This window comes from Amblyraja radiata, chromosome 19 (genome assembly GCF_010909765.2).
Source record: "Amblyraja radiata isolate CabotCenter1 chromosome 19, sAmbRad1.1.pri, whole genome shotgun sequence".
In the NCBI taxonomy this organism is placed as follows: domain Eukaryota; kingdom Metazoa; phylum Chordata; class Chondrichthyes; order Rajiformes; family Rajidae; genus Amblyraja; species Amblyraja radiata.
In genome coordinates this window covers 31,132,677-31,159,404 of record NC_045974.1, presented here as the reverse complement: position 1 = coordinate 31,159,404, position 26,728 = coordinate 31,132,677, and the positions used below count along the sequence as shown (strand labels likewise).

Genomic DNA, 26,728 nt, shown 5'->3' with positions numbered 1-26,728 from the left:
TAAACTAAACAGGTCTGCCAGTCCAGAAATGAGTTGAAGATGGAGGCCCAAAGGCCAAATCCAGAGGTTTAGACATGACTTGGCTACATTTAAGAGGGAGTTAGATGTGGCCCTTGTGGCTAAAGGGATCAGGGTGTATGGAGAGAAGGCAGGGATTGGATACTGAGTTGGATGATCAGCCATGATCATATCGAATGGCGGTGCAGGCTCGAAGGGCCGAATGGCCTACTCCTGCACCTATTCTCTATGTTTCTATGATTTTATTCAGTACCAGACTAAGTGGGACCCGTTGGGTCCCAGTCACACGGGAGGCCTGGTCCCCCAATGCATCCCATTCCCCAATGCAATATTCCACCATGGTGTGGGAGAGGGGGTGGTGTGGGGGTGGTGGTGGTGGTGTTGGGGGGCTGGGGTGGTGTTTGGGGGAGGAGGGGAATGGTGTGGAGGGTGGCGTGGTGTTGGGGGGGATGGGGAGGAACGGAGGGGGGAGGTTGGTAGGAGGGGAAGGGTGGAAGGGGTGTGTGTGGGGAGGAGGGGGAAAGGGGTGTGTGTGGGGAGGAGGGGGAAAGGGGAGTGTGGGGTGGAGGGGGTGTGTGTGTGCGTGTGGGGTGGGGGGGAGGGGGAAGGAACCCACTCAGCAGCCACCGGCCGCGGCACCACACAGCAACTTACACGACTCCGCACAGCGACTTTCCCGACTCCACTCTTGCGTCGGTGAACAGCATCCTAAAATAGGATGAAACTGGTCCTTAATTATGCTGGCAGCCTTGCTGAGGCAGCATGAAGTGTAGATGCCGTCAATGGTCTGGGGAATATCAATTTCTGGTCTTGGATGGAGTTGTTCCCAAACAAGGCTGTGATGCCTCCTGATAAAATGGTTTCTACAATGCATCTGTAGATGTTGATGAGAGTTGTAGTGGTCATGTCAAACTTCCTGAGCCATCTAAGGAAGAGGCATTGGTGTGCTTTCTTGGTCATAGCTTCGATGTGGCTTGTCCAGGACAAATAGCTGGTGATATCCGAGGAATAAATCAAAGACCCTTTGTCAGAACATTGACTCTGTTTCTCTCCCCACAGATTGGCCTGACCATTATTTCCAGCATTTTTTTAAAAATGAAGCAAGGATGTTTTCAATTGCAGGAAAGGGAGGGGTGGAGAGAACAAAGGGAATGTTTTTGATTGGGTAGAGATCAAAAAGAATCTCTTAAAAGAGACAGAGGCACAATGGTGCAGCTGAAAGAAGCTAAATCTCAAAGACGTGTGGATTTGTAGGTTAATTGATCTATGTAAATTGCCCCTAGTGTATAGAGTGGATGCAGAGGTGGGGTAACAGAACTTGTGTGAACAGGTGATCGACATTATTTGTGAACTCTGTGGTCCAAAGGGTTTGTTTCCATGTTGTATAATTCAATGGACTTCGATGGAAACAGTGATGTTTCTAACTGAGGGGGTGAATTCTTGATAGTTGCAAATGAACTGGGGTGATTTTAAATAGATGCATGGGGATAGGATTAAAAAAATTACTAGAGCTATGAAATACAGAACATAGCAGCTGCTGGAAATCTGAAATAAAGAATGCTGAAAAAACAGTTTAATGACCTTTTAGCAGAACTAGCCAGTTCCAAGACAAACTCAAAGAATGGCTACGGTTAATTACGTGTTCAGTTAATGGTTATAACATTTGTCATCGGAGGACGAAATGCTGTGCGTAATGTGTAGAAAGGCAACGGCAGTGTGGTCACCGTGGGATGGCGTAAGCACCCTTTAATTTGTCTTTCAATATAGAGGTTTAACAAATGCTGCTCCTCTCCCACCCTTTGTATTGAGCAAGTTATAAAATCATGAGGGGAATAGTGATTGCAGTGTATTTCACCGAGGGCAAGGTAATCAAAAACAGAGAACATGTTTTAAAAAAAGGACATGGTGAGCTGAAGGCCTGCGGTTTTGCTTCTGTACTGTTCTATGTTCTAATCATGAACATTAACTTGGGGGAACAAGAAACTGCAGACGCTGATGCCAAACATTAACTATTTTTATAACTCTTCCGGACGTGTTGGGGATTTCCAGCATCCTATTTCAGATTACCAGCAAGTGCGGCATTCTCCATCTCGCAGTCCATTCTTCACATTCAGTCCCCTTCTTCGTTCACCTATTTATGTCACCCATACACAAGCAACTTGTATTTAATAAACAGGAAGTGCAGTAGTTTGTATGGTGGACATGATTATCTATTCGTAAAGAAAATAATTGCTTCTCTCAGTTTGACAGAGACCACATTCTTGTGACAAACACCTTGATCTTGAATTAAATCAAAGCTTATGGGCTACCGCAACCCAGCGATGTCAGGATGATACAAAAAGACACAAAGTGCTGGAGTAATCAAAGGTCCTGAGCTAAACCGTCACCTATCCATGTTCTCCAGAGATGTTACGTGACCTACTGAATTACTGTAGCACTTTTGTCTTCTTTGGAATAAACTGGTTTACATCTTTCACACCTTACATTCTCTGTACCCTTCCATAAACCCGCATCTGCAGTTCCTTCCTACACTATTCTTATAAAGTTGTTTTATTTGATTTCCACTTTTGTGTCGTTTAGGTATCCATGTTCATTTACATTCTACATCCATGAAGATATAAATCTCTCTCATGATGTAATCAGTTTGTTAAAATTATCCACTGGGAAGTCACAGATTTACAATTATTAGTTCTACCTGAAAAGTGTAACACAATTGAACTAAGCGGCTGTAATAATTGGCTTAAGCTTAGATCTGATTCAATTAAAACTTACTTTATATCCACCATGGTACATTGCATAGACATAAAGACAAAGTGCTGGAGTAACTCAGTAGGTTAGGCAGCATCTCTGGAGATGGAAAGGTAATATTTCAGGTCGGGACTCTTTTCCACACTGAAGGGTCCCAGCTCGAAACATCACCTATCCATGTTCTCGAGATGCTGGCTGACCCGCCAAATTACTCCAGCACTTTGGTACATCCCATTCCATTTCTGCTCAAAGGGTCACCCAATCACAATTCCTTTAACTTAATAAATTATGGAAACATGGAGCAGTGTTTTATAACAGATGATTCATTAGTGCATTTATTACATTGCTTTAGATTTACAAATAAGAAATTTTGCATGTACACTTTTAAAATTATATTCAAATAAAACAATGAAGTTTCTCTCCAGATACCACGCATAAAATATTTATTCTTCTAATTGCAGTTGAATTTTCAAAGCCTAATTTGACAAAAACTTCTTTCCAATTAGTATACAGAAGTAAATACGCTTCCTGTTCTGCTCCAAGGACAATTTTGTGCACTAATTCAAATTTATTGGAGCAGCTGTATATACTTTTGATAAAAACGAAGGTCCAGGTTTCTTCATAAATATTAACAGCAAGACTAACGGCACTTGTACTTAATGTTTTATTATTTTCAGCAACTTCAAGAGCAGTTGAAGCCATGACTGAGATGTCACTAGCTGATTATAGGATTGCCAATAAAGAGGTCTTGCAAATGGCAAATTCCATCAGTAATGTTGGTGTGCCATGGTGTAAAATGACATTCACTGAAATGGTATCACTTTATCTGCATCAGCTATAAATGCTATGAATAGCATGAATTCACTATCTCACACATCATCTACAAACTAATCTTGTCAAAAGGCTAACACTTGTCATTTCAGGCATAAAATCAGAACCCACTCTCTATCATTAAGCGTACAGGCTTTCAACAAGCTGATGTCCAGCAAGTGGTTGGAATTTCCAATTTGCTGAGATTGATGTGGGCACTGCCTTAATTATCTAATTATGAGATATCTTAATTATCTACACGTTATTGTGATGCTGTTGTCAGGGATAGTTTTAGCAGAAGGCAAATGTGAATCTCATCAAGTTACCGACACAATGATGACTTTGAAGCGTGCTCCTGGCCGGATCATTAGGGAATTGGGGTGACAATCCCACAGTTGGATTTAAGGATATACATGGTTCAAACCATGGGTTAAATCACCTCACTCCTACTTAGATCCATGTATTCTGTGACTAAAGGCATGACTCCTGCATGGCCAGGCATAGAGATGAGTTGCAGAAAAGAAGCAGGCTAGCATTTTCCTAGGTGCTTTTCAGCACAGGAATTTTAGATGTAATAAGATCTTAGATCATTTCTATTCTAGGGCTTCAGGTGATGGCTATACCGTTTTTAGAACAATTGGTCAATGATTTTTAGATTAAGTTGGACATACTTGGGTTCTTGATCCCAATCAACACCAATTATAACCTTCTCCAAAAGTATACTTCAAAACTGTAACATCATTCTTTTCGCAATTGTTGCAGTTTTTTTTACAAAATGTAACAGTTATTATTCTCCATTTAGAAGCTTTCCTTTTTCTTTCTTTCTTAAATTCAGAACAGCGATGAATTTATTCCGTTCTAATTTACACCTTTCTCTGCCATTTTTGTTCATTTAGCAATCCTCTGATCTGTTGCTTGCCTGCTTCATTCAGGTCCCAGGTGCCAAATTTCTTCTCACTGTACATAACTCATTCCCATCAACTGACCATGCAAAAAATTAAAATCCAAGTGTGCTAGGATAAAATCTGGACCATTATTTAAACATATATCAGTCCTTTCCATTGAGGTTTTCAGAATAAACAAACTTACATATACAAGTTTTGTATACTGGATAAAATATTCAATATGAAATTCGCTATGCATATTTTCACCATATTAAGGATTAACACAATGTGAAGGATGTTGTGCAATACGCTACTCAAACAAAAATCTGACTGCACATTGTGTTCAAATTAGCCAAATGTATACTGTTCAACACATACATAAGTTATTAAATAATAAAGATCTGATTTTAAAAGGACAATATAATTGGAGCTTCTACATACTATGACGCTTCATGCAAATTATACAGCTTTTCATTAAAAAAACAATTTGAAATAAATTTAATGACAAAGGCCGTTGATCGTTTCTGTCCACACAAGTGTAAAACAGGCAAAAACCAAATCTTCCAGTCACATATTCCACTTGTTTAGCACTTTTAGTCCTTTAAAGATGAGTTATTTTAAAACATTTAACATTCTGCTGATAAATGTGAAGTGGTACATGGCAGTCTTCATTTCAAAAACAAAGCTCAACAGTTTTGGTCAGTTAGGAACAGCATCCACCACTACTCTGTTGTGGTTCATCGTCAACTATTTGTACACCCCGCCGTGTGCCTGCAGATTGACCATTGCCATTTCCTTTTGCCTTCTCATCTGCTTGAGCTGTTTCTATCATTCCTAAATAGGGAACAAAAATAGATCTCAATTCAGTACACAAGAGACATTGCCACACTTACAAATGGATAGAGTTTACAATTCTGACACCTAGATGTTAATATCAAGAGGAAGGTGTGAAAGTAATTCACTGTGATAATGCAGCCGGGCATGATGCCTTTGTTATAGGGAAAGATTACATTAAATAAAGGTCTGTCATGAGAACAAGCAGCGCCATTTATAGACCTTCAAAATTGAGCGATTTGATGGAGAAATAATAAGCATACCATAAACACAAGAAGAGAATGATGTTAGCAATTTATTTGTTTGCAGTTATGGCTTCAAATACTCTGCTCCAAAAAGGGAGTAAGCAGCAAAAGGAAAAGGACAGATGGAGCTCAGACTGTAAGCAGTAAACAGAAACATGACACAATTTCTAAATGCATGCATAAGACATTGGAAAGGATTATAAACATTCAAAACTTCTAGTCAGAACTTGCTGCCAAAAAACTGTGTCCTGCTGTTGAAAATCTGCTCTTCAAGGCCACGTCAAACCCAACTGGCACGACTTTATGTAGCAGCAAGGCCTTGTATGACAAATGGGTATATTTTGAGAAGTTGGGGGTGTCAAGGAAAAACCTTAATAAAGCCTGTCCAACACATCTGAAAACACTGACAGCCAGATTTTGTTTGACAACTAGTAAAACAATGTTTTGAAATGTCTAGCATTTCAAAATATTCACAAATTTAAGGCAATTAAAAAAAAAATACAAAGGATGACAAAAACATTCAATTAATACATGTGTAAATTAACTAATGCTCACCTCAGCCCCCTTGTGATTATTCCTCTCCATTCAAAGCATATCTAGCCTAACGTTTAGTGGGTGAATTCCCAAACACTGGATTCAATTATGGTATCAGCACCAGAAGGCAGTTAGAAAATGACTGAAATAATGGCCAGCAAGTCTGGGACATTTGCACTTGAATTGGAAACGTGAACTTTGAGATACACAGAAATACCAATTGCCCAACGTAAGCCACTCCACACTTCCCAAACAGCCAGACTCTCTGTAACTAAGGAAATCCAAGCGAGAAAAAAAAAATCACACCCGTCCACTCCTGACTATTTTAGAAGTACTTTCAGAAAATTTGTCTTAAGTTATGAAGTTTGTTCACTTTATAAAAGCTATTTTGTTTCTTGGAAATAAGAAACAGGAAAGTAATAATTTGAAAGAGATTTCATTAAAGATATGAAACAATAACTAACAGGCTTTTGGTAATCACTAATTAGCAATCAACAAAACTTCACCCACTTTTACAAAGATCAAGAAATAGTTCTTCAATTCCTTTGTTGAGCTTTGCTGATGTATGAAAGTGTTTTGCTCCAACAGATTCTGCATACCTGCACAAATATAAGTCAGCTAAAGTCAAAACATTTACAATGATTTGTAAATATAGATAATATGATCAGTGTCATTACAGGATTGATGGAATTTGTCAAACACTTACATCTCTGCTTCTTCAACAGCGACATGTCGATCCTTTTCAAGATCTAATTTATTACCTGTTTAAAAAAAACATTAAAGGGTATCACCATAGGTACGATACTGTTTGAACGCAAAATACTGCAAATGTGTAATCCTTGAAATAAAACAGAAAATGTTGGAAAGACTCAGGTGTGTGTTATGAGTAAAAATGTTAACATTTCAAATCAACAACCATCCATTAGAACCACAGAAAGATCAGAACAATCCTGGTCTTTTCTCTCCAAAGTTGCTACTGATTTGCCAAGTATATGTAGTATTTTCCGTGTTGTTTTAATTTTTCTATCAAGTTACAATTTACAAAAGATTCCAGTATACTGGTTAATCATGGGCAGTGATCCAAAATTAACCGAGTCCTGTTAAATACATAACATTCTGGCATTTATATCATTCCATAAATCCATTAATTTCTTCAATTAGTCAAAAGCAACTGTTCTTACTAACAAATCATCTAAAGCATTACACCTGTATACGAGTAAACAAAATAAAATAGATATTTAAAGCCCTGTCCCACTGTACGAGTTCATTCAAAGAGTTCTCCCGAGTTTGCCCTGATTCGAACTCGGAGATTTACGGTAATGGCCGCCTGGGCTCTCGCGGACATTTTTCAACATATTGAAAAATCTTCACGAGTCTTCCCGAGCTCACCGCGTTTCCAGAGTACCTGCCGTTAGCGTTACGAGCCGCTAAGAGACGTCCCCGAGCTCCGACGTACACGCTACGTTCATTCTCCGTGCTTACGAGTTTGATTTTATTTTAAACTCGGGAGAGCACTTGAATGAACTCGTACAATGGGACATGACCATGAGAAGTTCAACCATCACAATTTTGATTGTTCTGCCAATTATAACAACTATGACCTTCTTAACAAAGCAGTGATTAACTAATTCAATATGGTGAACACAATATTTGTCACAGTATAACAAACCCCAATGAAGACGAATAGATGCTAACATTTGAAACACTATCGCTGTAGTGACTCTCATCAACAACAAATCAGATTACATTGTTGCATTTTCTCATGGTTCAATTATTTTCTCACTCTTCAAATATTTAACAACTCTGTCTGATCATTGAATGAGGCAAATAATTTCATGTCTCAAAGGAAGAGGGTGTCTGCCTTTGTTTTAATGGTGAAAATTGTTTTAATGACAATTTTCAACAGTTACCATCTTTATTTATCATCTCCCCATCTAGCGTTGCCCTTTGTTTTGGATCATGAGAATATTTCATTACCTCTCTTTGCAACAACAAATTAGTATCATTTTTTCTAACTAAGATGAAATATGCAAAAGCAGTTGGGAAAACTCGCTGAACGATGTGCAAGCATTTTATTTTCCATCAGCAACATGTTGTGACATGAAACAGCATTTACAGCTAATAGCACATCCAACAAGTAGTGCCATTGTACTGTTCCACTACCGTCACATCTAAATTGCATCTGACTGTTGGTCTGACTGACCTACACCATGTCAATTATTCTACTCATTCCATTTACAAATTGGACATTAAAACTACTAGTTATAAATCAATGATGAATTAAATCAATAGGCTATTACATGGCTTTCAAGCTCAGTTTGTGTTAACCCTAGAAAATAAACATAACTGGAAACTTACAATAGAACATTTATAGGAATTGTCATTGAGCCACGGAGTCAATTCACGCTAATGAAAGAAAACTGTGTTTGGCCATTCCCATGAGAGGAAGATTAGACTTGTATTGTTCAGATGTAAACCCAATACATTTGTCACTAAGCTACAATGCAAGGCTCCAAGCAGTCCAGCAGTGGGGTTTACACTTGCTGTGAATAATCAACTTCCCAATGAGTTTAAGAGGGACAGATAGATCATCCATGATTGAATAGCGCTGTTGACTTGATGAGCCAAATGGTCTAATTCTGCTCCTATCACTTACATCAGCTCCTATCACTCACTATTCTACATCGATCAGGTGTGGCATTGGATCAGAGATGCTCTTCATTTGGATGAAGATTTTTCAGTGTAGCATTTTTATTGATTTTTAAATGTTTCGATTAGTTTTTTTAAATATAAAATTTGATTACAATAATTTTACTAGATTTAACACTTCTGAATATTAAATTTTTAGATAGTCATAAAAGTCCCTCAGCTTTGGCAAAAGGCTGGCAAAAGATAGTTGTGAAGCTTTGTTCCCTTGCTTTATCTCCAGGAAAAGGCAGGGCCTGCAGTATGACATCATCTGAGGCCTACTCTTTGCTGAGACTTCATGGTACCTTCCTGTCTAAAGCGCAGGTTTAAAGACAACAAAATCTATGTACATCGGCAAATGTGAGCAGGTATGGACCGCAGATGGAAGACTGAGTTTCAATATAAGCTGGCCCATTACATTTTTCTGCTGAATGTATTCTTCCAAGGCATGTAATTTCAAGTAATGTTGTATAATTATGATAATTGTGACAAATTATGGGAGCAAAGGTCATAACTGCCCCAATTATATAAAATAGGAATATTCATTACTATAGTACTAAAAATAAATCAAAGTCCTATTTTTTGCCTTACAGCGCCAGATACCTGGGTTTAATCCTGAGCTCAGGTGCTCTGTGTGGAGTTTGCATGTTCTCCCTGTGGCCGCGTGAGTTTCCTCTGAATACTCTGTCTTCCTCCCATGTCCCAAAGATTGCAGGTTTATGGGTTAAATAGCTTCTGTACACAAGCTCTAGGTCATCCCACTTTCACATCCTTCCCTAGTGTGTAGAATTAAAAATTGGGATAAGCTAGAGCTTGTGTACGGGCGATTGATGGTTGGCACAAACTCGGGAGGGCCGAAAGGCCTGTTCCCACACTTTATCTCTAAATGAAACATATCAAATTTGGAACTGGATCAATGCCCTAACTGATAACATGTAGTGGTTAGAAGACAAACTCTCAATAATGATTATAATGGGGTTTTTCTTGAAGAAATGAATTGGAGATAGTCATTTATATTTTTATTGATCTTGAGACTTATTGTAAGCAACTTGAAACTTGCAATAGGTAACAAGAAGAACTTTCCTCGTGCAGTGTTTTAAACAAAAATGCTTTTAGAAAATTTCTAAAATATTTTCTTAAGCGCATCTAGCATAGTAAAACATGAAGGAGTTTTGTAACTCAAATTTTACACTGAACCATGCGATAACTTACAGCATAAGAGTTTTAAAAAAGCCTTTAAAAAATGAGGCCAAAAGGTTTAAGGTGAGAATTCCAAAGCTTCGGGCTACAATATAGCTATGAATTGCAGAGCAATTAAAGTCAGCAATGTGCAAGAAGCCTAATCAAATAGTGAAAATACCCTGGAGAGTTGGAGGCCTGGGAGAGTGTACAGAGGTAAGAAAAGATTAGATTATTATAAAATAGAGAATACATTGTTTAATCAAGAGCCTCATGGCTCAGCCAGTACAGAAAGTTAAAATTAAATTGACAATCTTTTACAAAGGATGCTTTTCTCGTAGCTAAAATACTTACAGTAATATCGTCCTCAAGTGCTTCTTTGAAAGCAACAAAAAATAGTTCATACTTGCACTTGCAAATATTTTGGCATTAAAGTTTTAATAGGATTTTTATACTCCCCTTAACAGAAGATCCATTTTTAATATGTAGAAATATTAAAAGTAAAAAATAAGAGGGAAAGGATTTGACATCAACATTCAGCATGAGATCCAATTAAAGTATTTTTGATTTGGGGGTAGTGAGATATAAGAATTAAATAAAGCAAAATTTAACCTTGCGTTGGATTAATGTGTTTAGTCTGCAAAAACAACACAGGATTCAAACTATGAAATCATCTGCAAGAACTATGCAGACCCCATTTCAATTTGGTGATTTACTGGCATAATTCAAGAACACCCCATATTTACATTTAATGCTGCATTTATATTCAACCCAAGAACAAATGTATTAGAATATTGAAGATTTACTTCCTGAATACCCGACACTTACCTACAATACATAAAGAAATGTCATTTCCCAACATTTTCCGTAATTCTTTCACCCAACTTTTCACCTGGGAATAGAGAATTTTGTACATATTAGTATATAGTTTAAGCATCTATTCAAATTTTCAGCATGCATTCTGTAAAAAGACATGATATGGGAAAATAATAGGTTTATCAAAACAACCCCTTCAGGAGGGGCAGAAGCATTTAATTGGTTTCGTCTCTTTTGGTGAGCTGTTAATTAATTTGCAAAACAAAAACAAATCTGATTTTTCACAGACTTCCATGGTAAATTATGAAACAGAGACATAAAAATGGTTACAACCAGCAATAATTCACAGTATCTTTTAAAAATTAAACCTCTCGGATTTTCGATCCATTGAGAATTTTCAAAATCCTTGCTTCTAATTCAGTAATGTCACATACTATTTGTATAACACCTTAGAGAGACGCACATGATTACCTGTCAGACACAATTTGAATCAAAGAACAAGTGTTGAGGAATGCCAATGCAGTATTGTAATTGTGCAAGAAAAGTGTTATAAATGCCTGGCAATCGTTTAGTTTAGTTTAGAGATACAGTGTGGAAACAGGCCCATCAGCCCACCGGGTCCGTGCCGACCAGCGATCCCCGCACACTAACACTATTATACACAGTCACTAGGGACAAATTTTACATTTACCAAGCCAATTAACCAACAAACCTGTACGTCTATGGAGTGTGGGGAGACGGGGAGAACGTACAAACTCTGTACAGACAGCACCCGTAGTCAGGATCGAACCCGGGTCTCCGGCACTGCATTCACTGTAAGGCAGCAGCTCTACCGCTGCGCCACTGTATTCACTTTATTTTTATTGTGATTGTATTGGAAGACCAGAAGCTTTAGGGTCACACAACATGGAAACAGGTACTTCAGTCCAACTCAGCCATGTCAACCAAGAAGCCACATCTAAGCTAGTCCCATTTGCCCACGTTTAGCTTATATTTTTCTCTAAACCTTTCCTAGCCACGTACTTGTGTAAATGACTTTTAAATGTTATTAAATCTGCATCAGCTACTTCCTCTGGCAGCTCGTTCCATTTACCCACCACCCTAATGAAAATGTTGCCCTTCAGGTTGCTATAGAATCCTTGCCCTCTAATTTTTGATTCTCTGACCCTGGGAAAAATACTTTCTGCATTCACCCGATCACTCTCAAGATTTTATACACTCTACAAGATCGCCCCTTAGAAACATAGAAAATAGGTGGAGGAGGCCATTTGGCCCTTCGAGCCAGCACCGCCATTCATTGTGATCATGGCTGATCGTCCCCTATCAATAACCCGTGCCTGCCTTCTCCCCAAATTCCTTGACTCCAGTAGCCCCTAGAGCTCTAGCTAACTCTCTCTTAAATCCATCCAGTGACTTGGCCTCCACTGCCCTCTGTCGCAGGAAATTCCATAAATTCACAACTCTCTGGGTGAAAAAGTTTTTTTTCACCTCAGTCTTAAATGACCTCCCCTTTATTCTAAGACGGTGGCCCCTGGTTCTGGACTTGCCCAACATTGGGAAAGTTTTTCCTGCATCTAGCTTGTCGAGTCCTTTTATAATTTTATATGTTTCTATAAGATCACCCCTCATCCTTCTAAACTCCAGTGAATACAAGCCTAGTCTTTTCAATCTTTCCTCATATGACAGTCCCGCCATCCCAGGGATCAATCTCGTGAACCTAACTGAACTGCCTCAATCACAAAGATGTCCTTCCTCAAATTAGGAGACCAAAACTGTACACAATACTCCAGATGTGGTCTCACCAGAGCCCTATATAACTGCAGAAGAACCTCTTTACTCCTATACTGAAATCCTCTTGTTATGAAGGCCAACATTCCATTAGCTTTCTTCACTGCCTGCTGTACCTGTAAGCCAACTTTCAGTGACCGGTGTACAAGGACGCCCAGGTCTCGCTGCACCACCCCCTTACCTAACCCAACCCCATTGAGATAATAATCTGCCCCCTTGTTTTTGCCACCAAAGTGGATAACCTCACATTTATCTATATTATACTGCATCTGCCACGCATTTGTCCACTCACTCAATCTGTCCAGGTCACCCTGCAACCTCCTAACATCCTCTTCATAGTTAACACTGCCACCCAGCTTTGTGTCATCCGCAAACTTGCTAGTGTTCCTCCTAATTCCCTCTTCCAAATCATTAATATATATGGTAAACAGTTGCGGCCCCAACACCGAGCCTTGCGGCACTCCACTCGCCTCTGCCTGCCATTCTGAAAAGGACCCGTTCACTCCTACTCTTTGCTTCCTCACTGCCAACCAATTTTCTATCCACGTCAACACCCTACCCCCAATACCATGTGCTCTAATTTTAGTCACCAGTCTCCCGTGCGGTACCTTATCAAAGGCTTTCTGAAAGTCTAGATACACTACATCCACTGGCACCCCTTCATCCATTTTACTTGTCACATCCTCAAAAAATTCCAGTAGATTAGTCAAGCATGATTTCCCTTTCATAAATCCGTTGACTTGGACTAATCCTTTTACTGCTATCCAAATGCCCCATTATTACCTCTTTAATAATTGACTCCAGCATCTTTCCCACCACTGAAGTCAGGCTAACTGGTCTGTAATTCCCGGTTTTCTCTCTCGCTCCTTTCTCGAAAAGTGGGATAACATTAGCTATCCTCCAATCCACAGGAACTGATCCCGAATCTATTGAACATTGGAAAATGATCACCAATGCGTCCACTATTTCTAGAACCACCTCCCTGAGGACCCTGGGATGCAGACCATCAGGTCCAGGGAATTTATCATCCTTCAGTCCCATTAGCCTACCCAATACTATTTCTCGCCTAATGAAAATTTCTTTCAGTTCCTCTACCCCCTTAGATCCTCTGTCCTCCAGTACATCTTGGAGATTGTTTGCGTCTTTCTTCGTGAAGACAGATTCGAAGTATCTATTCAACACTTCTGCCATTTCCTTATTGCCCTTAATAATTTCACCTATGTATGCCTTCAAGGGACCCACATTTGACTTTGCTACCCTTTTTCCCCTTAACATATCTATAGAAGCTTTTACTGTCCTTCTTTATATTCCTGGCCAGCTTCCCTTCGTACTTCATCTTTTCAGCCTGTATTGCCCGTTTTGTTTCCTTCAGTTGTCCTATGAAAGTTTCCCAATGGCTTCCGGCTACTCTCTGGTGTGTTATACATCTTTCGTTTAGTTTTATTCTATCCCCAACTTCTCTTGTCAGCCACGGTTGCCTCCTACTCCCCTTAGAATCTTTCTTCCTTTTTGGAATGAAATGATCCTGCGTCTTCCGGATTATGTCCAGAAATTCCTGCCATTGCTGTTCCACCGTCATTCCTGCTAGGATCCCTTTCCAGTCTACCTTGGCCAGCTCCCCTCTCATGCCTTCATAGTCCCCTTTGTACAACTGCATCACTGACACTTCCGATTTAACGTTCTCCTTCTCAAATTGCAGATTAAAACTAATCATATTATGATCACTACCTTTACCTCGAGTTTCATTACCTCGAGTTCTCTTATCATATCTGGTTCATTGGACAACACTAAATCCAGAATTGCCTTTTCTCTGGTCGGCTCCATTAAAAGCTGCTCTAAGAATCCATCTTGAAGGCATTCTATAAACTCTCTTTCTTGGGGTCCTGAACCAACCTGATTTTCCCAGTCTACCTGCATATTGAAATCCCCCATCACCACAGTGGCATTACCTTTGTTACACGCCAGTTTTAACTCCTGCTGCAACTTACACCCTACATCCGGGCTACTATTTGGGGGTCTGGAGATAACACCAATTAGTGTCTTCTTGCCTTTACAATTCCTCAACTCAATCCACAGTGATTCTACCTCATCAGTCCCTATGTCTTCCCTCGCAAGGGACTGAATTCCATCCCTCACCAGCAGAGCTACCCCCCCCCCCCCTCTTCCCACCTGCCTGTCCTTTCTATAGGATGCATAGCCCTGAATATTATGTTCCCAGGCCCGATCCTCCTCCAGCCACGTCTCAGTAATCCCCACAATGTCATATCTACCAACCTCTAACTGAGCCTCAAGCTCATCTACTTTACTTCTTATACTTCGCGCATTCATATACAATACTTTTAATTCCTTACGCATCTCACCTTTCACATCGATCCCTATTACACTTGGCCATACTCTCCTATCCCGTTGTGAGCTTCCTTTCCCGTTAATTCTGGGGTCATTAACCATCTTTTTACTCTCTTTCCCTTTAACTCCGTCCTTTATCCCATTTGACACCCCATTTGACACAGTCTCCGGCACTCCAGGGAATAAACTCTTTGCTGCCTGACTTCTCCCAATAGCTCCAGCATTCAGATCATAACAACCTTGTAAATGTTCTCTGGGCTCTTTTCAGCTTACTGTCAATTTTCCTAGCAGGGTGAACAAAACTGAACATAATATTCCAGACAGACTCACCAATCTCTTGTCCAGCTATAACATAATGTCCCAACTTCTATAAATTAAAAATTAAATTTCTTTATTTATATAGCACATTTTTAGTCAACTTGCATTGACCCCAAAGTGCTTCACATAATTACATTCACACACACAGGCAAAGGTGGGTGAAATGTCTTGCCCAAGGACACACACAGGCAAAGGTGGGTGAAGTGTCTTGCCCAAGGACACAACGACAGTATGCACTCCAAGCGGGATTCGAACCAGCTACCTTCCGGTTGCCAGCCGAACACTTAGCCCATTGTGCCATCTGTCGTCCTATACCTAATTCCCTGACTGATGAAGCCCAGTGTGTCAATAACCTTCTTTACCACCCTTTCTATGTACTTGCACTCCCAGATCCCTCTGTTATACAATGCCCAGGGCCTTACCATCCCACTGCAAAGGTCCTGCGCTAATTTAAATTCCCAAAATGCAACATTTCACACTTACCCGAATTAAACTCCATTTGCCTTTGCTCGGCCCATTTGCCAAGATGATCAAGATCTCACTGTGATTCTTGATAATCATCACTGTCAATGATACCACCCATTTTAGTGTTATCTGCAAACTTACTAAACATGCCTTGTACATTCTCATCAAAATTGTTGATATAAATGACAAACAGCAATGGGCCCAGACCACCAGTCTGAAAAGCAACTTTCCACCAGCATTCTTTGTTTCCTACTGTGAAGCTAGTTCTGTATCCAATTAGCCAACTCTTCTTGGATCTCATGCAATTTGATTATTTGTACCCTTAAGAGTTAAAACATTGACTTCACATTTAAACTGAAAACCTGAAAGAAATAATTATTGCATTTTTCTTCACAATTATTGCAATTTGATTACAGTCACTTGATTAAATATAGGACAGCATACAACTTTAGTCAAGTGCTCACCTTTTGAAACGAGTCTTCGTCGGTGATATCATACACTAATATGGCTCCATTGGAATCTCTGTAATAAATCGGACCCAAAGCATGGAACCTCTCCTGGCCTGCTGTGTCCTTGTTTGAAAATAAGGTTTTTGGAATACATTTTATTTCCAAAGCAAAGAAACAATATTTTGTTTATGTTCTAAGTTACTCAAATCTAGGCATAATATAAAATGTTCAGTTAGGAAGTCAAGAAGTTTTACATATTCCTATTTCCTTATCAAATAGGAGGTGGCTGTTCAGTCCACCTAGTCTATGTTGACTCCCAGAGTAATCCCATTCCCCCTACTTATTTTCCAGTAATTTATTTTCTCATAAATGCACACAAATAGCCCTCCTCTAATTCTCCTACCACCCACCAATATTAGAGCCGATTCACCTAACCAAAAGCATGCCTTTAGGATATAGAAGAAACTGAAGCACCCATGTTAAATCCAGAGTGACTGAGAGAACACCGAATCATCATACACACAGTGCCAGAGTCAGAATCAAACCAGAGATGCTGGTGCTGTGAGACAGCTACATTATTGCTGCACCAAGTGATGAATGTTTAGGCCTTTGAAAGTGGCAAAAGAGATGATGTTCTAATTAGTACGGAAAAATAATCAAATGACAGTTACCATAGCCGATATAGTTTTTTTAAATATAAAGTCAATAATGATGCTCAAGAACAAGGTCTCATGATATTGCATGTTAGAGATATTGTTGTAGCACCTATTAAATAAAGTCAAAGAAAAGAAAGCAATCTTTAATTAAAAGAAAGTGGAGCACATTTGTCGTTTCAGAATGGGCAGCCTTTAACATTGAACTGAATGAAACTGAACATCCTCCAATTCAATGCTGGGTTGACAATGAACTAATAGTTCTGTATTCCGACAGCGCATGCCCAGGTCATAGGTCACTCTCTATAAACATTCTCGCCAGCTGTGGTGCTGCGTTGTGTGCAGACCTGCATTTCGTCCATGGTCGGGGTCGGGTCTCTGGTGCTGCTGAGTTGCTGCCTGGCCATCCCCGTCCTCTCCTGGATGTCCCGTCCCTGTCCGAGAGGCCCTGGGGTGGCGACGGCCTTGGACTTGCAGCTGGCGCAAGGGGTGGGTGGAGTGGAGCCGGAGGAGCTCCAGCTCGGCTCTGCCTTTTCAGCCCAGTTGGCCGGCAGCCATGAACTGGCGGGGCGCAGGCCTGGAGTGGTGGCGGCCACGGACTTGCAGCAGGCGCCGGGGGGGTGGGAGGGCTGGCTTGGCTCTGCTTCGGCTCCCGGGGACCATCGGCTGCGCCTCTCTCCTTGTCCAGTGGCTGTCGGTTGGCCCCCTCGGTGCCGGCAGGGGCTGAGTGCGTGTTATGCACACGGGGTGCTACGGGTCAGGCAACATCTCTGGAGAAGGGACTCGACCCGAAAAAGTCACCCATTTCTCCAGGGATGCTGCCTGTCCTGCTGAATGGCTGCAGCGTTTTGTGTGTGTCCCCTTTGATGGCTGGTGCTCGGCTTTCACTGGCGCTGGGGGAGGGGGTTGGCCGATGGCCACTGGGTAGGGCAGGGCAGTGGTTGGTGGTCCCCAGCCCGTCGGGGAGTGGGTTCCTCAGAAGTTGGAGCGGTGTTGGGCTGGAGTTGGCGCGACCGCTGTCCCGTCGGTCCAGGGCTGTCGGTTGGCTCGGCGGGACAAGCGGAGTTGAGCTGGGGTTGGCTGTGGGCTGCTGCTCCGGGCCGGTGTCCCGTTAGTCCGGACGTCTCCGGCGGCCCCTCCGGGCGGGGATGGGACACTCGGGGATGGTCCAGTAGGTTCGGCAGCGCCGGGACCCCAGGTTCGATCCTGGCTGCGGAGGAGGAGCGGGTCTGTGTGCATGCAGCTGCCGAGATTGTCTCTCTGCTGGTCCAGTCTACCCCCCCCACCCCACCCAGCTCGCATCTGCCCCCTCTATCTTGCTGTTACACCCCGCTATCTGGCACCCCCGTTCCTCAGATTACACATAAATCATGAATAAAGATAAGAATTTATATAGTTTATACAGTCAACGCTTTGTTCGCCTTTTCTTTATACCAAGTGATCTTTGACAAATCCCACGATTCCTTATCTTTTTCAGAATACCGAAATCACTTATTGAGAGAAAAATAGTATACAGTGCCCACCATAATTTATCATCATTTATTTATTTGCCTGTACTCCACAATTTGGGATTTGTAATAGAGGAAAAAAAAAATCACATGTGGTTAAAGTGCACATTGTCAGATTTTAATAAAGGCCATTTTTATACATTTTGGTTTCAACATGTAGAAATTGCAGCAGTGTTTATACATAGTGCAGGGCTCTCGCTTAACTTTTTTCCCCTGTTGCCAGCCGGGCAACCTTGGCAGCTTTTTAGGTTGCCAAATGACAGTTTAAGTGGTCATTTAAGATGGCTTGCATGACGTGTGCTCGGACGAAGTGCGTAGTTACTAGTCGGAATTATGCTCAATGAAGCATTCACATATTATTTCTGCTTCAAATAAAGTCACAAACTAACATATTCACCAATCAAGACATGATATATACCACAATGACATGCAGCAAAATTATAATACAGTATCTCAACTCTTTTTACACATTGCAATTAATGCAATTTTTATTATTTCTTTCCACTTCCAAACAAAAATGTGGTTGGATTATTCAGCGTATGATCAACCTGTGTCAATAAATCCTGGACCTTGATAACATATATGCTTAACCATGCACACTACAGATTGATGCAAGCATGCTTTCTGTGAAGGACCGAAAATTATGACATGGCCATAGCATGGGTAGTTATTGGTATAGAAACACTCTCGCTTCCCACATAATTTATCCACAACAAAATATACAGGTTGCAAGGAATTTTCTAAAGGCATTTTACGATAATAGCTGTTAAAACTGACCATACCCATCTGACAGGTTAAACATTACACTAACTAACAAGAGATGGCCAAAGGACATAAATGCAGCAAATGTTCTTTTGGTAATATATTTAAAGGTGTCAAGACACCACATTACCAGACATTCAGATTAGATGTATGTGTTGTGAACAGCAATGAAGATACCCAGTTTGTAAGCAACTATTTTTTTTTTTAAGGGGGAATGGAGAAGGGGGAGGTGGGTCGTTCCCTCACGGTCCCGGGGCAGCGCTCCCGCCCCTTCACGCACACAGCCCCAGCTGCACCCCTCTCTCTCCCCGGGGAGATGCGGCGAACAATTCACCGGGGGTTGGAGCAATGTTTACAAACATCAGCCTCAGCTCACACCCGTCCGCCCGGATCCCGGCATCTGCTCCCGCAGTCGGCCCTCTCCTTCCCTCCCTTCTCTTCATTCCCTGATTCCCTCCCTCCTTCCTCACTCTTTTCCCTTCTCTCATTCGCTCCATCCCTTCTTTCTCTCCTTCCATCCCTCCTTTCTCAACTTCCCTCCCTCCTGTCCTTCCTCCCTTCTCTCCCTCCCATACACACATAACGGACAGACAACTAACACACAACACGCACAGAAGTTAGGATGGGGTAGAAGCCCAAAGGGTAGGATGGGGCTGAAGCCCAAAATTTAATGCCTGGACTGGTTTTTCACCAATGGTTATTAGTTTTCCAGGATCTATTTAATTAAATCACTTATTTTTTTCATTTCAGTCACTAAAACAAGTGGTATTGTAACTAAGTACTTTTCAGAGGTGATCTACACATTTTGTTTGTTACTTGTAGGCTTACATGTATGCAATTTTATATTAAAATGTAGCTTATATCTGTTTGGTCCATTAAGTCGCATGCACTTTAAGCGCACATTTTGATTACTTTCCATTCTACCATAGAGATATAAAGTCTATAATAGACTTTAATTATATTTCTATGAATCTACAGACCTTGGCTGGGAACCTGGGGCCCACCAAAATTGTTCCCATGTGGGCCCTGCTACTCCTGAGGCCGGCCCTGTTTGGGATCATTGTCTTGCTGTAGAATGAACTGCTGGCCAATGAGTTTTGAGGCATTTGTTTGAATTTGAGCAGATAAGATGTGTCTATACACTTCAGAATTCATTATGCTACTACCATCAGCAGTTGTATCATCAATGAAGATGAGTGAGCCAGTACCTTCAGCAGCCATACATGCCCAGGCCATAACACCCCCACCACCGTGTTTCACAGATGAGGTGGTATGCTTTGGATCTTGGGCAGTTCCTTCCCTCTTCCATACTTTGCTCTTACCATCACTCTGATATATTAATCTTCGTCTTAACCACAAGACCTTTTTCCAGAACTGTGGTTGCACCTGACTCTTGAAGAGTGTTTCTGATCTGACGTACAGGTGTTTGGGTTTTTTTCTTTATTATACAGAGAATTCTTCTGTCATCAGCTATGGAGGGGTCTTCCTTGGCGATTAGTCTCACTAGTGTTCTCTTTCTTCTCAATGATGTTCCAAATAGTTGATTTTGGTAAGCCTAAGGTTTGGCTGATGTCTCTAACAGTTTTATTCTTGTTTCTCAGTCTCATAATGGGTTCTTTGACTTTCATTGGCACAACTTTGGTCCTCATGTTGATAAACAGCAATAACATTTTCCAAAGGTGATAGAAAGACTGGAGGAAAGACTAGGTGCTGAGAGCTCTTATACCTGCTTTAAGGAGGCAATTAAACACACCTGAGCAATTACAAACTGTGAAGCCATGTATCCCAAACATTATGGTGCCGTGAAATGCGGGGGGACTATGAAAAACACAGCTGTAATTTCTACATGGTGAAACCAAAATGTATAAAAATACCCTTTAATAAAATCTGACAATGTGCACTTTAACCACATGTGATTTTTGTCTATTACAAATCTCAAATTGTGGAGTACAGAGCTAAATAAAAAATGATGGGTCTTTGTCCCAAACATTATGGAGGGCTCTGTAGATGGTGAAGGTTAGAAGTCACACAATGAAACATGTTTTCAAGGATTGCAACATCTTGAAATATTAAAAAATACACGCAATTCCAATATTCTGTACCGGTTCAACAAGTTTTTTAAAAATGGCTTGGGCAAGTCTTGGCAGAATAAGAGTTACTGGAAAAGATGTTATAACTTTGATCTTGGAGATCAAGTTCTTGGATCACTTTCTGAAGTCAAAATCCAACTGCACATTGTAATAGAAAGGACTAAAAAAGAGTTTAGCTGGGTAGCATGAGCTTTTTTCAGATAAACAACGGACAAACCAGAAATAAGAATAATGAAGGTAAGGTTTCTAGGAGCTGTGAATTAACATTTTGGGAAGGAGGGAGCAGAAATTGGCTAAATCCCAAGGCTGTATTCATGCAGTAATTGAACCAAAAAAAGACTTGATTAGTTCATACCCTAGAATAGAACATCTCATCCGCGAACAGCTTGGAACAAAAGATGGATATGCAATCACAAACAACAACAAAAATAAATAAATAAATGGACTGCCTTTTCACTGAGCACATTGCACCATCAGAAAACTCTGGACATGCTTAAAACCAGCACAGCTTTTGTAGAATTTAAGCTGTGATTGTAGCATCACAAAGCAATTCTGCTTTGCAATGACCAGTTATCATCGAAACTCAAATAAAAGTTTGACACCAGATTGAAGGTAAACAGGATTCTCAATAAGCAAATTTCACTCTTCAATGGAATTAGTTCACTTGATTTGTCACTCAATAAATGTATTCTTGGAATAAAACAGAATTCATTTTGCACTGAGATTCAAGTTAATTGGGTCACAAATAATTTATATAAGACATGGGTACTTACCCAAATTGCAATATTTACTCTTTTGCCTCCAATGTTCAGTTTTTTGGTCAAGAATGATGCCTAAGAATAAACAGAGGGCTTGTGATATTACAAAGTAGAGACATTGTCTTAGCACTTATTAAATAATGTCAAAGGGAAGAAAACAACATTTAATTAAAACAAAACAGAGCATATTTGTTTTTCAGAGTGAGCAGTTCTTTAAACAATAAATTTTGATTTCATTCACTTCAACGACAACAAAACTAAGCTTGTAAGAGAAAGAAAAAAAATCACTGCAAGGAGATGGTTAGTCAACTGATCCAGTTCGGCTCCTGATATCTTTTCAATAATAATAATCATATTTTATTAAAGGTCTGTAAAATAATTTTCACTCAAAATGCTTGACTACATTTCACTGTGACAAGCATTATGTCCTCAGGTAGATACTTCGTGCTTTGTATGTATTGTGCATTAGCCTATTATTGCCTCGGTAATGATTTGTTGAATTCCAATACCGGGTTCCTTAATTTTTGTTCTACAGTTTAAAATGAAAATTCAACCTCAGCAGCTGTGCACATTGACCTTCATTGGCATCCAGCGCAACCAGGCCTAACTTTCAAATTATTCTGTGGCATCACCATAGCTTCCTCCAGCTTGATAGACTTCTTATTCTTCTGATTTTGAATGCATGCATTCCCAATTTTCATCGCTTCATCGTCGCCCATGTTTTCAGCTGCCTGGGCACCAAGCTCCTTCCTTAAACAATAACTCTTCTATACTTTGAATTTATTCAAATCTATGTACAATCGTTTAAATTTATTTCCTTAATGAAGCTATTAATCACCTGCTTGAACATTATTATTAGTAGCACAGAATACGCATTTCTGATCATAATCCTGTGATGTGCCTTGAGATATTGCACTATATAATAGACACAGATTAAATGAAAGTTGGTGCTGATTGCAATGCTGCTCATGAAAGTACATTTTTTGTGCACCCATTCCATAGATGGAATCAAACATTTGGCTTCAGATCTCCTCAAAAAAAGATTATTGGTAAAACTTTGCAATTTAGACCACAGTGTATTTTTAAATGTATTTTGGACCCGTGTGAAGGTGGCAATGATGCCAAATAATTACTCAATTTTTCCCGAAGTGAAAAAAAAACAATGGCAACTATTTTCCCTTGGCATAAAGCATGACATTTAAGTTAATTTAAGTCATTTATGTCTCTTTATTTTTCCTGCACAAAACTATTAAAATGCATCTTTTTTTTAAATGTTATAATCCACACCTGCAGAAACCAGGCATTTGCCAACACAAGTTATTGTACAAGCTATTGCCAACAGGGAACAGGAAGTTTTATTTTAGCATCACATTTACATATTCAACTTAAGTAAAAACCGTTTGCCGAAACATGCTACGTATTTAAATCTGAAAGGACGTACAGTAACATATTATTGCTAAAGTTATGGAACCAACATTCAGAGACCAAGATTGTTGATCCTATAAAATGAGTTAGAACCCCATTGTGGCAGCTGGGAAATTCAAATTTGAGGAATTAAATTTATCTTCTGATAAGGGCCTGTCACTTAGACAATTTTTTAGGTGACTAGGCTGTCGCCTGTATGGTCGTGAGTAGTCTCCTCAGTCACCAAAAGAGTCGTAGCGTTTTTTTCTGGTCGCCGCTGGATTTTGACATTTTCAAAAAATTTCGGAGAGTCAGTGACCGTGGGCTTGACGTAGCTCGTCTTCTCCTGACGTCGGTGCTGTCATAGTTCAAAGTCAAAAGTCAAAGTAGCCTTTATTGTCATTCAGACCTTTCGGTCTGAACGAAATTTCGTTGCCTTGCAGTCATACATATAATAAAAATGACAAAAACACACAATTAACACAAATTTAACATCCACCATAGTGAGTTTGTCGCCAGGATGGCATAGGTTGTCGCCAGGATGGCGTAGGTTGTCACCGATGCTGACTTTGGTGGATATCATTGTCGTAGGCGCCGGCAGTGCCTAAAAAAATTGCCTAAGTGGGACAGGCCCATTAATCCAGTCGCCGGTTTTTCGGCGACCTGCTGCGACTATGACAGTCGCCAAAAAAAAAAATCACCTAGTGGGACAGGCCCTTTAATAATCATGACAATAAAATGACCGGATTGTTGTAAAATCCTATTAGCTCATTAAGGAAATCTGCCATCCTTACAAGACCCCAGACCCCAGATTTTCTTCTTGAAAATCAAATTGCAGATGCCAAAAACTCATAATAGTAGAAAATACTAGAAACACTCATCAAATCAGGTAGCACCTGTGGAAAGAGTTTGTAAATGGTTTAGGACAAAGACTTTGTCAGAACGGAATTGCCTGACCAGATCTGACAAAGGGTCGTCAACATGAAACATTATGGGTGAATCTTAATTGTTCTCAAAGATAGTCTATTAAACCATTTTATTCAGGCAGTGAGTTGGGATGGGGAAATTAAGGCTGTCCTTGAAGACAATTTCTAAGACTCACAAATAGGGGGGTTGCACGGAAGGTCACTGGGTCATAGGGCTCGACGCACGGAGCCGCTAAATCCAACTGGAAGACATCCGTCACTTCCGGTATATGTTATTAATGCTAGAAACGCATACTTTCCTACCTGTTAAAAACTGGCAAAATGTTTAATTTTTGCGCTGAAAAAAATTGTGGGAGTCGGGGTAAGTGTGAGAGACATGTACCCAACTTCAGAATTCCAAAAGTGAAGCAAAATGAAGGTATAGAGAAGCGAGAACTGAAGGGACTACAGCAGCTAAAGTGCTTGGTAAACATTGAAAATATTGGGAATTATCACGTTTGCTCACTGCATTTCATCAAGTAAGGCATTATTTGTGTTTTTTCTTGATTCCTTTGGTATCTAAAAATTCTCAGAAGTGATAAATCTGGCTGTAAATTTTTCTTCAGGTGCGTTTTCATTTTGTATGTAAAAACCCACGAGAACCATGGGCGATTTAAAAAAATTACATCCAGATTTATCACTTCTGAAACTTTTTAGATGCCAAAGGAATCAAGAAAAAACACAAATAATGCCTTACTTGATGAAATGCAGTGAGCAAACGGCCAATGTTCGCCAAGCACTCTGGCTGTTGTTGTCCCCTTCAGCTCTCGCTTCTATCTACCATAATTTCTCCTCACTTTTGGGATTCTGAAGTATGCTAAATGTCTCTCACGCTTATCCTGATTTCCATAATTATTTACAGCGCAAAAATTGACAATTTCAGCGGGTTTTAACGGGCCCGCTACGCTGGAAACAATGGTAAGTGCCTACCTGCAGTACATCGCGTGTAATCCATTTGGAGTAGCGTAGCAACAGTACGGGTCATGGGTCGTGACCCGACTGCCGTGAAACGTCCATATACAACATTTTAATTGTATTCAATATCAGCAGCAGAGCCTGAATACACTTTGGACCTACGTCAAGGTCCAAAGAAATTGAATTTAACTGATGCTAAGAATAAAAAGCTCAATTTATAACTTCGGCATTACATTTACACATGCCTCTGGCAGTCTTTACAGACTGCATTCGTTTTGAAACAATCATCTGCAAAATTAAAGTTAATGAGTTGCACATTTATAGTCCACAAAGGTGTAAAATTATAACCAGTATTTTAGAGGATGAACAGTGAGTTCATTTGAAGCATCCAGTTCAACCCTCGAATATTATTCACACATCCTAAGTCAAAGCTTCACGGACCCGAGTACGATTACAAAATCACCCAACCCAAAGTCACGTGAAACTTATTTTATTACACGAAGTGATGCAAGAGGATCTTGCTTTCAAACAGCGATTAATATCAATGATGAGGGACAGCAAGTTGCTTGAGTTTTGCGACTGGAATCAAGTTGTAAGCTTTTCATTTCCTTTTCCTACGGGCCTTAAACGCCCCACCCTCATTTCGTAAGGATTAGAGGAGGTAGTTTCAGTTTGAGTAATTTACTAACTTTCACAACTCTCTGAAATGTTAAATATGATATAAAATAAAGGACAATATGAAACAGCGAACCACAGATTCAAACACAAGAACCAATATTCAATAATTTGTGGCTCGAGCCTGAAAGAACACTTCCGGAGCAAATATATAGGACCAAAATATATTAAAACATGCAACCCAAAGTCAGCGCGGTAATATATCATTAAATAAAATATTTCTTTACAATACAACCATATCAGACACCACCCAAGTGGGCAATCACTGTTTTGCTGGCATTGATATTCTGGCAAAAGAGCTTTGCGGGTATTTATAAGTTTTAAGTCAAGTGGACGAGGCACACGACTAGCATACTTGTCGTATTTACATGTAGTTGTGTCTGAGCTGGAGGAGGAAACTGAAGATCAGAGCCTGGACGACATTTAGCAGCAGGCCTTGGCTTAGCAGGCGCCTCAATCGTCAGTTCCTCTTTAACCAGGCAGTGATCCAAAGCAAGGGGGTGGGGAGGGAAAGAACGACAGACCAAAGGACGAACCTGGAGCGTAGTAATGTGCTTGTCGTTGAATTTGTTCTCACAGTATCTCAGCACCAGGGATGTCTTCCCCACGCAGCCTTCTCCGAGCAGGACAACTTTGAACGAGTAGGTTTTGCCGCCCCCGGCGCTGCCACTCGCCATGATCAGGAGGAAAGTGAAGCCGAGCAAGCTTCGAGTACAATTACATGTGACCGGGCAGGGGTGTGGCGGCGAGAGAGGGGAGGGGGCGAGGGGGAAAGTCGGCGGCTCAGCCGGTCGAGCGGTCACAGTAAACAAGCCGCCCTCCTCGTCTAATGGCGTCTCCTTCCTCCTGCGTCAGCTCTATGGGGCTCGTCATCTG

General features: G+C 40.5%; 1 protein-coding gene and 1 long non-coding RNA gene across 2 annotated transcripts; one reads left to right on the top strand and one right to left on the bottom strand.

The window, feature by feature from the left end:
- Positions 1–220: 220 nt before the first annotated feature.
- Positions 221–9,046, top strand: LOC116984093. The gene is made up of 3 exons (XR_004414879.1): positions 221–248; positions 918–919; positions 8,935–9,046. It is a non-coding gene; the product is annotated as an uncharacterized LOC116984093 (long non-coding RNA).
- rab21 (RAB21, member RAS oncogene family) lies at positions 3,074–26,728 on the bottom strand. The gene is made up of 7 exons (XM_033038180.1): positions 26,389–26,728; positions 21,909–21,968; positions 16,138–16,245; positions 10,769–10,832; positions 6,780–6,834; positions 6,584–6,672; positions 3,074–5,294 (listed from the first exon to the last, which is right to left on the bottom strand). Exons 1-7 carry the CDS (start codon positions 26,527–26,529, stop codon positions 5,164–5,166), a joined length of 648 nt encoding a protein of 215 aa, XP_032894071.1. The 5' UTR covers positions 26,530–26,728; the 3' UTR covers positions 3,074–5,163.